The sequence below is a fragment of the Lampris incognitus genome, chromosome 10 (genome assembly GCF_029633865.1).
Source record: "Lampris incognitus isolate fLamInc1 chromosome 10, fLamInc1.hap2, whole genome shotgun sequence".
NCBI lineage: Eukaryota > Metazoa > Chordata > Actinopteri > Lampriformes > Lampridae > Lampris > Lampris incognitus.
In genome coordinates, this window is record NC_079220.1 from 20261219 (window position 1) to 20278061 (window position 16843).

Below are 16843 nucleotides of genomic sequence, written 5' to 3' on the forward strand. Positions count from 1 at the left end.
AGGACAAATTAAAACTGCTAATTAGTAAACTTGCAAATTAAATGTGAAACAAATCTGTTTGAATCATCCTACTTTTGGTTTGCCCATACATAAACTGACCCTCGGTGTGTGTGTGTGTGTGTGTGTGTATTCTACACTCAAGACACTTTATTGCCATGAATGTTCTATTAACGGCAGCGTCAACACATCTAAATCAGTGGTTCTCAACCTTTTTGGGGTCCTGGACCCCCTGCGTATTTTTGATCTACCCTGAGGACCCCTCCACCTGATCTTGGGGGAGGGGGGTTGCAGTTTGATAGAAACAGTAGAAACTGCATTTTAAATTGCATTATAGCATTTATTCACTCTTTGGGGCAAAAATAAGAGCTTTCAGTTGTAACTTAGATATAGTTAACAAAACAGAATTCTTATTCAGTAACTTTCAGATATATGTAACAAAACAGAATATGTATTCAGTAACTTTCAGATATATGTAACAACAGAATTTTTATGCAGTAACTTTTAACAATGCAAAAGGGAGCGAGATCTCTTATTAAAATATAATAAATTACACTTGTGAAACAGATGTAATTAGAGAAAAAAGTCCTGTTACCCTTTATAGTTTAGGTAGATAAAGGTCTCAGTCACATTTGAGTAAAATAATCCTATTTCTATAAATGGCATAGGATCTTTTTTTTAAAGATATTTTATTTTCACGGACCCCTTGCAATTACACCACGGACCACTAGGGGTCCGCGGACCCCCGGTCGAGAAACACTGATCTAACTAATAGAGGGAGAGGGGAAACAATCACTTCCTTCGCCCACCAGTTGGTTTTTTTTTTAATCCGTCACTCCTTGACTGCATCCCCCTTTCTTCTGTTTCTCCTTCCATCTACAACTCAAGATGGTGGCTGACATCTGCCAATCAGCAGTACTTAGAGAAATTAACTGTTCCATTCTGTTATGGAGAGAAACGAGGAGCCATAAATTCAAATGTTCTGGGTTCTCAGCCCATATTTCAGCCTGTTTCACAACACTGGCCTTTCAAAAGCCACTGCGTACACTTCCTAACAGAAGCCACACTGATTCTCCAGCCCAGCTCCATAGCGGTGCTAGGCAACTGGTGAGTGTCTAATGAGTTTAAGGAAAAATTAGGCATCTCACGATGTTGATGTTTTACAAGGCATTGTTGCATATTTGAAGCTGTCAGTATTCGATGGGAGAGGAGCAACAGCAGAATGATGTCCATAATACAGTTTAAAAACTGCGTTTATCAACTGTTCTGTCTCAATCTTCGTTCAAGATGACAGTCAGCGGTGAGCCGAAAGTAGATCTCTGTCTTTCTATGGGCCTTTTTTTCTATATCCTTGTAAAAGAGAAGCAGTAGCAAGAAGAAGAAGACCAACAACAACAACAACAACAACAACAACAACAACATCAACAACAACATGGACTTTATTTTGTTATTGTAACATGCATGTCTTTTTGATGGTGGGAGGAAACCGGAGCACCCGGAGGAAACCCACGCAGACACAGGGAGAACATTCAAACTCCACACAGAAAGGACTTGGGATGGCCTGGGGTCTGAACCCAGGACCTTCTTGCTGTGAGGCAACAGTGCTAACCACTGGGCCACCATGCCATCCCTAAAGAGAGCCATCAGTGAGTACACCAGGCAGTTCGTCTGATATTTCCACTAGGGATGCCACGGTGAGGACATTTTCCCACCAGGTAATAAACTCATGATGACAACACCAGTGTTAGCAGAGCATGCCAGAAAAGAAAACAACTGGAATTTGAAGACTACCACTTTCACAGCATGACGGCCTTATAAGAAGATGTAGATATAGATAAGAAAGCCTTTATTGTCATTGTATCGAGTACAATGAAATTAAGATCACTACTCCTGATCAGTGCATTAAAGACAAAAGGAGACAAAAGAAAATAAAACAAAAGTGACTTCAGTAATCAAACTACCACAGTCTACACAGGTTCTAAAATAATGAATCGAATACATAAATATAATGTGATTTTGTACTTGAACAAATTAACTTATTTTGGTTTAAGATGTTGGTTTTGATGTAATTTGAACCGGAATGTCTGAAAAGAGATTCAAAATCTGAGTCATTCAGTTATTGATGCAGTGTCCACATACTCATCTATGATGATGTGGCGTTATAACCTCAGTTGAGATGTTGAGTCTTTCTTCAAACACTACGGCATTTACACATTTTTTTAATGTGTGGCTCACAACTTGGTTGTCAAAGAAAAATAAAAAATGGTTGAGAATGGCAAAGCGAAGATGTTTTATTTAACGCGATTGCTGACCTATGTCCAAGTGTTATAGGCACCATGAAATGGAAACATCCAGGAAACAATGTGGTGTCTTAAACTGTTCTCCAGAAAGACATGAAATTTCTGTTGAATTGGGTATGAATAGTCAACTTTACATATAAATGACCACCATAATAGACACTTTACGACTGGAAAACTGCAAAGAAATTAAAAACATTAAAAAAAACTCATTGTGGAAGTATTTTTGGGCATAACTATCAGGGTCCCATTAAGCCTGTCTGCTCCTAAATCCTTCTTATGACCTCAGGGGACCAAACCACAGTTTTGATTTGCATTGCAGGGCACACTTCTTAACCCTAAGACTGTGATTAACTTTGCTTAAGACAAGCTATACACCTGAAACCTATCAAAATTCTGGACAAAATCTAAAAGTACTATGGAAAAGGTAAATATTTTACATGTTTTGTAAGTAAATGCAGTATCTCCAAGTAGAAATCATGCAGTAATTGTTTGAGTTAAAGGTTGAAAAACAGTAACATCAAACCAGATACAATATTCATGATAATTTGTGAACAAAGTGATACTGATCTACAAATTGTTGTGTGCCTCATATTGCCAGTAAAAATAGCTGCTACTAAAAAGTATTTGGGCTTCCAGTATGAAATCCTTCAGTATTTTGCTAGAATACTACAATATATGCCTATGTTGTTGAAAGGATTCCTGTTATGAATTTTGAGGGAGTTTGTTACGGCCCTAGTGCCGTGTGTCTGTAATTTTCCCTCTCCAGGTAATGCCCCGCCTCCTGTGGAACTGCTGATTGAGCCCAGGTGACCCCAGTTCCTCATCAGCTGGGTATATAACTTGGGGAGAGACTCCCAACAGTGCCAGTAGGCCATTGTTGGCAGGGTAGAGTGAGAGAGACGGCCAGTGGGCCGTCGGTGTCAACCAGAGAGCAAGCTCTTGTGTGTATACTCCTTGAGAAGGAGGGTGAAACCTATTAGTGTTCTTGTTTTTTCGGTTTGGTTGGATCTGAGTTTGTTTTGTTAATGCCTGGTTAGTTAAGAGCCAGCATCTTTAGTTGCCTGTTTATTCTATAGTTTGACTAAAGGTTAGTTTTGTTAATAAATCTGTCTTTACACCTGGTTCCGCCTCCCGCCTTTCTTATTCCCCTGGGATACTTTTATTTTCTTTGTTAAGTCCCCTGGACCTTTAATGGGGAATGTAACAGAGTTACTTAAAATATTTCCTAACAGACTGATCAAGAGGATGCCTCCTTTGTCTGGGGGCGCTTTCCAATAAAGGACCCCAATAGCTCCTACTCCTCAAGGTTTCTTAAGAGTCTGAGCACCAAGCCCATTTCCACCAAAGAGTTTGGACAACCTTGAGAGGGGAGACAAAGGCTTTACCTGGAAGGCCATCCCTGTGATGGATCCCCAAAAGCCCAGGGGCATGAGGATAATCCTGAAGATGGTCAGGGCATCAAGTCCCTCTCCACGGGCTCCTTCCCTGGCCCCCCAGTCTGCCTGCCAGATGATTAAGGAGGGCAGGAAAAACAGCTGGGCTCCATGCCACCCAAAAGGACATGACATGAAAAGCTGCGAGCTCACCAAGTCAAAGAAGAACAAGGTCATGGTGGGCCCTGTGCCAAAGTGGGTAAAAAATATAAGGGACATTGTCAAAGAGCGCAATCATCAGAGCATGAAACCAGTTGTATGCTCAACAAAGCTGTCATCAGTTAAGAGGACTGCTGAACAGACAGGAGATGGAGACATGCCATCAGTAAAATGCTCCCATGTCTGAAGACTTGGCATTGTCTCACCTCCACCACATACTGCCACCCCAAACCATTTCATCCCAGCACACGCATTACATTACACACCCACCCATAAACTGGCTCCACCGTGTTGCTTACAAAACACATGGCAGGATCATTTGTTTGTCTTTCAAATCCAAGAAAGATAGAATAAAAATAACATTTCTCTGATCAGTGTCTGTTAATGATTAGCTGGAACTTTTTTGCCTGTGGTAAGCATTAATAGAGTCAGCAAAGCTTTTCCTTTGTTGTAGCTACTTTGTTAGTGAATATGTCTGTTTTGCTAATTATATTACACAACAATCAGTAACTTTGTCTAAATACTGAAGTGGTTCTTATGACTAAAAATCACTCCTTCCATAACCGGACCATAGATCTGTACTCTACTGTCTGTTCTAGGATGTGGCACAGTTCTTTACTCAAAGACTCAAAGGAGAGGGTAGGAGGTATCTTTTGTTTAGTATGACATCACATAGTTGTTAAACAGGTAGAATAACACGGGGATATTGATAGCAAGATGTTGGCCAGCTCCCATGTTGCTGTCCTGGCTGACAGTAACTGTGAAACAGGTAGGACTAAGCAAACTCTCCAAATGGTTGTTGGTTCAGGTGTATACCCCGTTATTATGGAAACAGTCCCAGACATTTTAATATTACACCACTACCTACTATTACTACTACTACTGTTGACTGCTCCCGCTAGGGGTCGCCACAGCGGATCATCCGTTTCCATTGCTTCCTGTCCTCTGCATCTTCCTCTGTCACGCCAGCCACCTGCATGTCTTCCCTCATCACATCCATAAACCTCCTCTTTGGTCTTCCTCTCTTCCTCTTCCCTGGCAGCTCCGTATTCAGCACCCTTCTCCCAATATACCCAGCATCTCTCCTCCACACATGTCCAAACCATCTCAATCTTGCCTCTCTTGCTTTGTCTCCAAACCGTCCAACCTGAGCTGTCCCTCTAATATACTCGTTCCTAATCCTGCCCTTCTTCGTCACTTCTAGTAAAAATCTTAGCATCTTCACCTCTGCCACCTCCAGCTCCACCTCCTGTCTTTTTGTCAGTGCCACTATCTCCAAACCATACAACAGAGCTGGTGTCACTACCATCTTGTAAACCTTCCCTTTAACTCTTGCTGGTACCTTAGCATAGCAAATCAATCCTGACACTCTTCTCACCAACACCACCCTGTCTGCACTCTCTCCGTCACCTCTCTTCTGCACTCCCCATTACTTTGAAAAGTTGACCCCAAGTATTTAAACTCATACACCTTCGTCACCTCTACTCCTTGCATCCTCACCATTCTGCTGTCCTCCCTCTTTGTTCATGCATATGTAGTCTATCTCACTCCTACTGACTTTCATTCCTCTTTACTCTAGTGCATGCCTCCAACTCCCCAGGTTCTCCTCAACCTGCTCCTTACTCTCGCTACAGATCACAATGTCATCCGCAGACATCATAATCCAAGCAGACTCCTGCCTGATCTCATCCATCAACTTGCCCATCATCAATGCAAACAAGAAAGGACTCTTGAGTCAATCCTTGATGTTATCCCACCTCCACCTTGAACCCATCTTTCATTCCAACCGCACACCTCACCACTGTCACACTGCCCTCCTACATATCCTTTACCAGTCATATACTTCTCTGCCACTCCCGACTTCCCCATGCAATACCATACCTCCTCTCTCAGCACCCTGTCATGTGCTTTCTCTAAATCCACAGACATAATGTAACTCCTTCTGACCTTCTCTATCAACATTCTCAAAGCAAACATTGCATCGCTAATCATCACCTCTTTTCTTAATCTTGCTTCCACTACTCTTTCCGATATCTTCATGCTGTGGCTGATCAATTCCATACCTTTGTAGTTACTGCAGTTCTACACATCACCCTCATTCCTGAAAATCGGTACTAGTACGTCTCTTCTCCACTCTTCAGGCATCATCTCACTTTCCAAGATTGTGTTAAAAACTCTAGCTAAAAACTCCACTGCCATCTCTCCTAAACACCTCCAACGGTAAGTAAACTGGACCAAGCGCCTTTCCACTCTTCATTCTCTTCATAGCTGCCCTCACTTACTCACTGCTAATCCACCACACCTCCAAATTCACTACCCCCCGCATCATCCAACTCTCTCTCTCATTTTCTTCATTCATCAGCTCCTCAAAGTACTCCTTCCATCTTTTCAACACACTCTCCTCGCTTGTCAGCACATTTCCATCTCTATCCTTCATTGCCCGAACCTGCTGCACATCCTTCCCAGCTCGGTTCTTCTGTCTAGCCAATTGGTACAAGTCCTTTTCTCCTTCCTTGGTGTCCAACCTCTCATACAACTCACCATATGCCTTTTCCTTTGCCACCTCTCTCTCCACTTTACGCTGCATCTCCTTGTACTCCTGTCTACTTTCTTCATCTCTCCATCCCATTTATTCTTTGCCAACCTCTTCCTCTGTATACTGTATACTTCCTCTGCTCTACTTCCTCGTTCCACCACCAAGTCTCCTTGTCTTCCTTCCTCTGTCTAGATGACACACCAAGTACCTTCCTAGCTGTCTCTCTCACTATTTCTGCAGTAGTTGCCCAGCCATCCAGCAACTCTTCACTACCACCCAGTGCCTGTCTTAACTCCTCCCTGAACTCCACACAACCATCTTCCTTCTTCAACTTCCACCATTTGATCCTTGGCTCTGCCTTCACTCTCTTGCTATTCTTGGTCTCCAAAGTCATCCTACAGACTACCATCTGATGGTGCCTAGCTACATTCTCCCCTTATGCTGCTACCATGTAGCTGATTAGGAAACCTACACCATGGGTGGAAAAAAAAACAAACACAAAAAACATGCTGGCTTGAAGTGGATCAGCTGGAGACAAAAATGGCACAAAAAAATCAAATTAGTAGAATTGGGTGGTTGAGTGATGACAGACAATACATCATAGCCATTAAAAGTGTCCAAATACCACTGCCTGTCATGGGTTACTGCTATACAGTATATAAAAAGATGATTCATAAATTTGCCATGACCTAAGAAACATCACTTGGCTGAATCTTAAATTAATTTCCAGGGTAAGTGGTTTGGATAATGGATGGATGGATGAATTCAATTTTTTTAACTCAAGTTAATTTTAAGGATAGTTTAAATGCATTTGCAGGAAATTATTAGCTCATTTCATGTATCAGAAAAATATCCACATCTCCTTTAGCTTTAGAAACCTACACATATGATGGAGATCTATCAACATAATTACTTGACATGCAAATGTCATTTTTTTGTTCTTGAGAACAGTCCCACTTTCCAATATTTACAGATAAAACGTATTTGCCACCACCATTGATGACTTAAATCCTTGATGAGTATCTAACAAAACCAAGGTTATATTCAGACGTTAAAGTTGAGAGAAAAACAAAACTATGACAGGTGAAAGCAGACATTTTTATTCCTGTTTTATGAATTAGGTTAAGATAATTGAATAAAATAACTTTTTCTAAACAATACATCTGCTAGGTAGGATGAGGTTATCTGTTCACCTTTCAGCAGGTTGACTCTGATTTTGCCCATCTCGTTCTTGATCTATGTCACCATCTTAATTATATTGGATAGATAATGACTTTGGAAACATGTTAAAGAAAGAAAGAAAGAAAGAAAGAAAGAAAGAAAGAAAGAAAGAAAGAAAGAAAGAAAGAAAGAAAGAAAGAACCACAAGTCATAGTTATATATGATGGAGTGGGTAGTTTTGCCAAAAGTGGAGATTTTTTTTTTTGTCTTATGTAGCTCATCACAGTGTGTGTGTGTGTACAAACACACAGGGTGTTGTGATGCGTCTAGTGCAGCAGTGTGTAGTTGGAGGGAAGGTGCATGTGTTCTTCCAACCTGCTTGTGTCCTTCCTGCCCTTAGCTTGCTGCCGCTGGCTAGCCTTTGTGACGAATAGGGAAGCATGCTAGCGTGTAAGCCTTCCCTTGCCAGTACATAGCGTCTCCTTCACCAAGACTCCTGCCAGGCCTCCCCGTGGCCACACGTGGTAACTGGGGTCTTGCGGCCCCAGGCTAACTTGGCAGGGGATCTCGGAGCAGCAGTGGGCCCCAGAGATATGGTGTGCAGGCCCACCCTGGTGGACACGCCCTGGCACCTATCAACCACTGCCCCGCTGCCTTGTGGGTGAGTCTGGGAAGACATAAGGCTAAGGGAGCTTACCCCAACAGAAAAGCAAGCTGTGGCGGCACGCTTCGAGGCGGTTTCCGAAAAACTGGATTTCCGGCAGCCCCATGCAGTTGTGTGGAGGTGCCGGTCTTCTAGGGATCCCCCTTGCCATTGGAACCATCTCCTATACAATCAAGTCATATGGCGTTGGGAGAAGCACACCCCCCATGCCACTTTAAAAACCATCTCTGCGCAGGTATCTTCTGCTATCTGAGTCCTCAAAGGACCCACAAATAGAAGAAGATGGTCATCATCGGGCACGATGGACAACCAGCAAGCAAGCTCATCACAGTATTCCTAGCTAGATGGCAGGCTGCTCAACTAATCAGTCAAACTCAAATTCAAAATAACAAAGAACAAGAAGAAGAAAGGAACGATAAAAGGTGACGTTGATTAATCACAGATTTCAGTTTACACCAAACATGGATGCCATCATGTTGCCATGGCGACGAGCAAACCCGATTCATGTGCGGACACTTTGACTGTCTCACAACCTCACAGTATTCAAACACGGCTGTCTTCTAAATGCTTTGTGTGAGATTATCCTTTCACCTTGGCAGCACATCGCGTGTCTGACACCAACGCAGGGTACCAGGGTTTAAAAAGACATCAACATCCAAAGTACATCGGCCAAGTAACCATTAGTCATTGAAACTGGTGTAATCCATCTGTGGCCTATTGTCCAAGAGAAAAGCTACCGTTCCACCTCTCAGCTACCATATGAGCCCCCCCCCAACACACACACACACACACACACACACACACACACACACACACACACACACGCACACACACACGCGCACACACACACACACACACACACACACACACACACACACACACACACACACACACACACACACACATAATGCCTGCTATAACTGTTAGCCTCTGTCATTGCCGCTCTATTCAAGCTACCGTTTTTCCCAGTGGCCTTCTGGTCAAAAACATCATTCTATCCTGTTTAAATCCGCTGACGCCTCCTCTATGAGTCACCATTTGGAAACACTGGGACGGCGTCTTATTGCGTTTACCAACCGATAGTGGAATAAATCTATAATCAGAGATCTTTCGTCGGCATAGGACTTCAATTATATTCTGAAGAGAGTAATCGGATGCTTACTACACAATATTTCGGAGTATACGGACGATGACATCTTTTGATTAGTCAATGTCTTCAGTTAGCTTTCAATGGCAGGCTTTGCAGAAGGCTTGCAATTTGAACAATCATACGTCAGCTTTTGTCAATAACTGAAAATGAGGTGTCGAATGAAAACCGAACGGTGATGACGTTAAGCCCTATTTGGCCCACTTTTTTCCCCTACATTTTTGTTATGCCAGTACCTCTCAACATTAGCCAAATGAACGGTCACGTATCTACAAATCATGATCCATACAAACATGAAAAAGATGACCGAGTAGATCATATCAAAAAGCAGACAACACGGGAGTGGATGTTGGAACCTTGGCGAGGTGAGAGATGCGGTATTTAAAACTGTCTCGGTTAGCTCGGTGACTACGGCTCTTACCATGGCCTCCATCGACTCCCAGCTCCTGGTCTCAGAGCCCGACAGAAGAAAATTCTTGGCATTTCCCCGGAAATTCACCTTGACGTTGATGTAGAAGTCCATGCCTTTGCACCCCCCACCTGCACTTTATCGCATGATACAGCGAATGTTAACGTATTGTTTGAGGGGCGAGATGTCGGCCTAATCTCACCGATCCGTTCTGCCGTTACTTCTCCCGGCCTGGGGCGATGAAACGTATTTTCTGTTTACATCAGCGCAATGAACACGCCCACACTGTGAGCATGTGTCCGGAAAAAACACTGCGGTTCTGTTCAGTAGCGTCACGGCTGCGTAGAACAACGCATATCCATCCATCCATCTATCTATCTCTTACTCTGTCTGTCGTTATCTAAATTTGTCTCTCCCTTTATCTATGTTTACATAATTTACAAATCCCCTTCCCCTCTCTCGCTCCCATACTCCCATCCACCCCCCCACATGTCCATGCTTTCTATCTGTCCAATTTTTCACGATTGCAATCAAAGCGGTTTTTATGAACAACGCATCCTAATACTGTTACATGTTACATTTATTTAAAGCTTATGTGTAACAATAGTATTGTTGTTCCTAGTTTGTTGTTCCGGGGACTAATTTGAGTGTGACACACTACAAGAATAAACTGGCTAGAGCTGAATTTAACGTGCAGTCTGTTTATGTGTAAAAGGGAGAAATAAGAAAATGACATGTAAAAAAGGAGTGAGGAAAATAAGGCGAGCGGATGTAGACGGTTATTGGGCAGTCGTGTCGTTTCTGCTGTCTGATATGTGGATAAATAACATTGGCGACGAGAAAAAAACAACACTAAGAAATAACTTACCATATCGTGAACTACGTGAGCGACGCGAAGGCAAAGTTACATCACGCGTGAGTAGGTGACGTAGCCAGTGAGAGTGAAACCAAGTGAAGCATCGACGACAAAAAGATACTAGCGATGTCGGCCTTTGGAAACGTGGATGCATTTGATCCAACTTCGGAAACCTGGAGTAGATACGTGAACATACTGGAGTTTTATTTCGAGGCAAATGGGGAAACGGAAGAAAAGACAAAGCGAGCCATTCTTCTTTCTGCCTGCGGCATTACACTACGGGCTAATAACAGTGGATCTGATAGTGCCACTCAAACCCTACTGAAGTCACGTTTGCGATCCTAGTTAAACGTGTAGGTGGGCATTTCGATCCCAAGCCAAATGAAAATGTGGAGAGATTTAAATTTCAGTCCTGTACAAGACCCAGCAAACATGCCCGTAGGTAGGTGTGGGTTTACTGTGGGGCAAAGTGGGCAGGGGCAAACCCGCACTAATCCCACATGGCCCCCATGTGGTTAGCCCATGCGGGGCCCACAGTAGTTTTGCCATTTGAGACCTCTATGTGGGCTTATTGTGGGCAAGCCCAACTGTGCTCTTGCCCACAGTAAGCCCATATGGGCCCCATGTGGGTCAGCCCATGCCAGGCCCACAGCAGTTTTGCCCTTTGAGGCCTCCATGAGGGTTTTATGTGGGCAAGCCCAACTGTGGTCTTGCCCACAGTACGCCCACATGGGCCCTCTGTGGGTTAGCCCACAGAGTTTTGACCTTTGAGGTCAACCCCCTGCTGACAGTACAGTTAAAACATTTTAAGATTACAACTGCTTTAGGGTAAGCGGTACTCAAACGTTTTATTTACCGCCCATGCCCAATGCTTCATATAGTCAGACCTCTGCAAAAATGACAGTAAAATGTAAACAAGTTGTCCAAGGTATAACCGGTCCATCCCATACTTAACTAAAACTGCCCATCCAACAAGACAAGTACTGTCTCAACTTTTTGGTTTGTCGCAGCTGTTTCATATTATAGTTAAGAGAAAGAACACTAGTTTTTTTGTTAATTTTTTGTCCCTTAAATGTTCCCATAGAGCAGCTCATGCTGTTTTTTAACCAACTTAATTACAGATTAACTATTACTCATAACTTTACAATTTTAATAATTGTGAACCATCAGAAATTTAGCAAACATACACACACAGCAGCTTATTTTAGTCTCATATAGTCTGCAATACATCTGACATGTTGTGCATGTGTGCAGTAATAAACTTGACACACTCCATCGCTCTAGCAGTACACAAGTAAATATAGCCTATAGCCCTGGTTCAGTTTGGGCTTGGTCACGAGCTGGTGCCAATCCTCATTACTTTAAATACTCCAAGAAGTTGGATTTGGGTAGTTTAATTTGAATTTGGCCCCGCCTGAGTCCACGGAACAATCAAAGTGTCAGTTTACCTAAATAAAAAAAACACGGTCACATACAGATAATTTTGGCTTTACTTGCCCAGGTTTCGAGATATCTCCATTCAAGATTTGCCTCTACCCCAACAAGTGAATGGAATCCCAGGCTAGATTAAATGCTCCACCTGTGGCTAACTCATACTGTGCACTTACATTTCAATTGTTGTTTTCTTCAGATGCTGTGACAAAAAGCAGCCGGGCCACAGCATCCGAGGTGGAAGCTGCCATCACAATGTGGCTCAGAAATGCCAGTGATGGAGGTGGAGGAAGGAGCAGAAGGAGCAAAAATTAAATAGATTTAATGTTTTTTTTTTAGATTTAATGTTCCTATTGTGTTAAAATGTGGTTTTATGTTTGTTGTTCTGTTTTATAAAAGCATTTAATTTGGTATATAGTTTTGTTTTTCAATTCCAATTGTTTCCAATTTTCAATAAATTCTTTCTTCGTATAATTTATGTTTTCTTCATTTTTTTGTTTGCGCTGGCTGTCAATAAATGTCACTAGCATACCAGGTACACATGGGGCACTATGGGCCCGTGTGGGACCACTGCTCCCTGCCCAAAGTGTGGGCATACTATGGGCATGCTGCAGGCCGTGTGGGCTGCCCACACGTGCCCCGCATTTTATGCCGGTAACGGGGCCCACAGTGGGCTGCCCACAGTGGGCCCTCTGTTCCTGCCCACAGTGGCCCCACATGTGCCCCAAAGAGGCATGTTTGCTGGGGAGGGGCAGGTGAAGCCGTTTTGTCATATGTGGTTGGATTAAAACATCAGGCCTCACAGTGTGGCTTCAGTAATACGTACATTAGAGGAGTGACTGAGAGATCACTTCGTTTGGGGCATAAGCTGTGAACAGATGCAACGGCGCCTACCGGCAATCTCTGATTTGACATGGAAATCTTCCCATGATACAGCCAGAGCACTGGAAGCAGCAGATAAAGGTGCACAAACCCTGCAGCCTGTATCCCAAGTTAATCAGAAAGAAAACCCAGTGTCAGTTACACATGCATGCCAAGGGACAAAGTCAACAACATGCTACCGCTGTGGGGATCCACACACAGCTGACAACTGCAGGTTTAAAGACTTAGAGTGCCATTACTGTAAAAAATGGGGTCATATCGCCCGTGTGTGTAGGCAGTGGATAAAGGACGGTGGCAAGCAGACTCAGATGCTGGGCTCAAGGAAAGCTCATCTCATGTCAGAGTGTTCTCCATCGTCAGCTGGAGAAGAAGGGGAGGAACAGGCTGATTGAGAGACCACATGGTCAACTAGTGATAACAGTGGAGCTGAACAACTGCCCAGTTCATTTTGAAGTGGACACGGGAGCATCTTGTACGGTCATAGGTGAGTAATGTTTTACCAGACTACAAGCCACAGTTCCAGGGTTGGAGTTGCAGCCTTCCACAGTCGTGCTGAGGTCTTTCACAGGGGAGAAGGCTGATGTCCAAGGCAAAACTAAGGTGAATGTGCACTATAAGGACCAAACATTACAGCTGAACGTGCTGGTAGTCCGCAGCCGAGGTCCGAATCTGCTGGGACGGGACTGGATGGGTGTGTTGCGGCTTGACTGGAAAGAGCTTTTCAAGCCAATTTTCAGGGTTGCAGACGGTGAGCTGCAACATGTTCTCTTCAAACATGATGATATCTTCAAATATTAACTTGGGACATTAAAATGGATGGAAGTGTGTTTCCATATTGATCAGACTGCAAAACCTTCACTATTGTAAGGCCAGACCCGTGCCATTTGCCATGCGATCAAAGATTGAAGTGGAGCCAGACCGACTACAAGCAACAGGGGTCATCGAACCTGTGACACTCAGACTGGGCTGCACTGATCATGCCTGTACTGAAGCCAGACAATACAGTCAGAATTTGCGGAGACTACAAACTGACTGCAAACTTAGCTTCAAGACTGGAGCAATACCCCTTGCCACGAATCGGGGAGCTTTTTGCCAAAATGGCAGGAGGCAGAAGCTGCTCCAAACTAGACATGTCCCATGCCTACCAGTTGGTGTTGACGGAAGACTCACGCAAGCTGGTGACGATTAACACTCACAAGGGGTTATTTCAGTACTCACATCTCCCTTTTGGGGTTTCATCAGCCTGTGCAATTTTTCAGAAGACAATGGAGAACTTACTGGTCGGGATCCCACACACAGCGGTATACCTGGATGATGTACTCATTACGGGAGCGACAGTGGACAATCACCTTCGAAAACTGGACCTGGTCTTAACACGACTAGAGGAATAAGGACTCAGGCTGAAAAAGCCCAAATGTGAGTTCATGGCTCCAGCTGTTGAATATCTTGGACACAGGTATCTTTTGCTGGTCTCCAGGCTCTGGAGAATAAAGTAAGAGCCATCAAAGAGGCCCCAGAGCCCCAAAATGTGACAGAGCTGCGGGCTTACTTGGGAATGATTAATTACTATTGGCAGTTTCTTCAGGATTTGTCATCAGTCTTAGCCCCACTTCATTACCTCCTCAAGACAGGGGTAAAATGGGTGTGGGGATCTCAACAGCATGTATCATTCCAGAGGTCCAAGGACCTACTGTCAGCATCGACACTGCTGGCACATTATGACCCACAGTTGCCCCTGTTCATAACATGTGACGGCTCCCCATACGGAGTTGGAGCAGTTTTGTCATATAGGACGAAGGACAACTCTGAGAGGCCCATCTGTTTTGCGTCCCGCTCTTTGTCACCAGCAGAAAAGAACTACTCTCAGCTGGAGAAAGAAGCACTAGCTGTAATTTTTTGCTGTGAAGAAGTTCCACCAATATGTGTGTGGCAATAACTGCACCATCCAAACCGACCACAAGCCCCTACTGAGTCTACTAGGTGAGCTAAAAACATTCAGCCAGCTGCATTACCGCGCCTTCAACGCTGGGCACTATTACTGGCTCAATATCAGTACGTCCTCAGATACAGGCCAGGACCCTCCATTGCAAACGCTGATGGCCTCAGCAGGCTTCCCCTCCCAGAAATGCCCAACCGAGCTGACATGCTTATTGAAACAGCTTCAGACTGCTCCTATTACCAGTCGTCAGCTGAAGCAGTGGACTTGTAGGGATCCTTTGCTTGCTTAAGTGTGTTGCTTCATCAAAGAGAGGTGGCCTGCCACCTGCCCAGCTGACGTTTACGTCCGTTCTTCAGAAGGCAGGCTGAGCTCTGTGTAGAAGATTTTATTCTACTCTGGGGGCGATGTGTTGTGGTGCCACCACAAGCTCGTGAAACCCTGCTGGAGGAGCTTCATGAACCACACCCAGGAATCTCGAGAATGAAGGCAACAGCCAGAGTTCATATGTGGTGGCCTGGATTGGATAATGAAATAGAATTTAAAAGTGCAAGCCTGTACCACATGTCAACAGGTACGCAACACCCCTCCCCAAGCATCAGTCTTACCTTGGGAATGGCCTGGCAAACCATGGACACACATTCACATAGACTATGCAGGTCCATTTCTGGGGGGAAATGTTCCTAATAGCAGTAGACGCACATTCGAAATGGCTTGAAGTTTACCCTGTCTGAATAGCCACGTCAGCAACAACAATTTAGCACCTAAGGGAGATGTTCAGCACTCATGGCCTTCCCCATACAGTCATGTCAGACAGTGCAGCAATTTTCATGAGTGCTGAGTTTAAGGGATTTTTGACATCCAATGGTGTAAGAGACATAACATCTGCCCCCTACAAGCCTTCCACAAATGGCTACCAGCTGCTTCCTAGCACCTGTTAGCCAACATCACCAAACAGGTGCAGGCAGCATCCCAGTGGATCTGGATAAAGCAGAGTGAGCAGTGGCAGAACCAATCTGGTGACAGGCTAACAACATCAGAGAGCTGTGTGGTGGACAGCGGGGGTAATACCAGGACGCTGGTTATTTTGCATATATATGATTTGATATAACTTCATATTATTATTATTTTTTATCATTGTTGGTTGCAGCCTAATACAACATTGAGAAAAGTGACTGAAATAGATACAGTGCTAAATTATGATGATAAATACGTTTAAGAAATGGTTTATTAGACTGAACAAGGGCTTTGAATAGTATCTCCACACAAAATTAACTGGAAGAGACAAACAAAAAACAAACAATAATAAATAAATAAATGAATGAATAAAACACCTTCTCCGGTCAGTATATTTATCAGGACAGTGTTCATTTACTGGTTTGAAACAGTGAAATGCGCCCTCGCTCTAGTTTCTCTGGTGCTTCTAACATTATCATTCACTGTCTCCCTCCCTCCCTCCCATTCATACACATAGATATACATAAAATTCACATGAACACACATTCTTTCTTCTATACCCAGTGGTTAAAACACAATGGTCTCTTGGATTGTAATAGTATTTTTCATGGTGAATAGATATTCCAAATGAACTGAATAAATCAAGTATATGTGTGTGATCAGATCACACACAGAAACAAAAGGAAATACACACAAGCACAAGGCTTCTTGAACCGGATGTATATACAGTTCTTGTATATTGAATGAAACAGATTAGCCACAGTGACAGGAGGTACTGTAGCACATCTACAGTACATCAGCACGATGGCAGAGCACTGACATTGGCAGGTGGCACCACCAGTATTGTACTTGTTCAGCCAAACCTGTAGATGGTGCCCTCACCCCTTTTAACAGTGACTAGTCTCTACATATATTTAAAAAAAATTATATATATATATATATATATATATGTATAACCATGGGGAGCCCAGCTCC

At 43.6% G+C, this 16843-nt stretch overlaps 1 protein-coding gene across 6 annotated transcripts in view; it reads right to left on the reverse strand.

Annotated features, from left to right (window-relative positions):
• nbr1b (NBR1 autophagy cargo receptor b) overlaps nucleotides 1-10028 on the reverse strand; it is a 44832-nt gene extending 34804 nt beyond the window's left edge. For all 6 annotated transcript variants that reach the window (XR_008810845.1, XR_008810844.1, XM_056287901.1 and 3 more), the window contains exon 1: nucleotides 9819-10028. Coding sequence is in view for 4 of the 6 variants with exons in the window: in XM_056287901.1 (XP_056143876.1) it covers nucleotides 9819-9920 (102 nt within the window). In the remaining 2 variants the exon portion in view is untranslated. The remainder of the gene's footprint in view (nucleotides 1-9818) is intronic.
• Between the last annotated feature and the right edge of the window lie 6815 nt (nucleotides 10029-16843).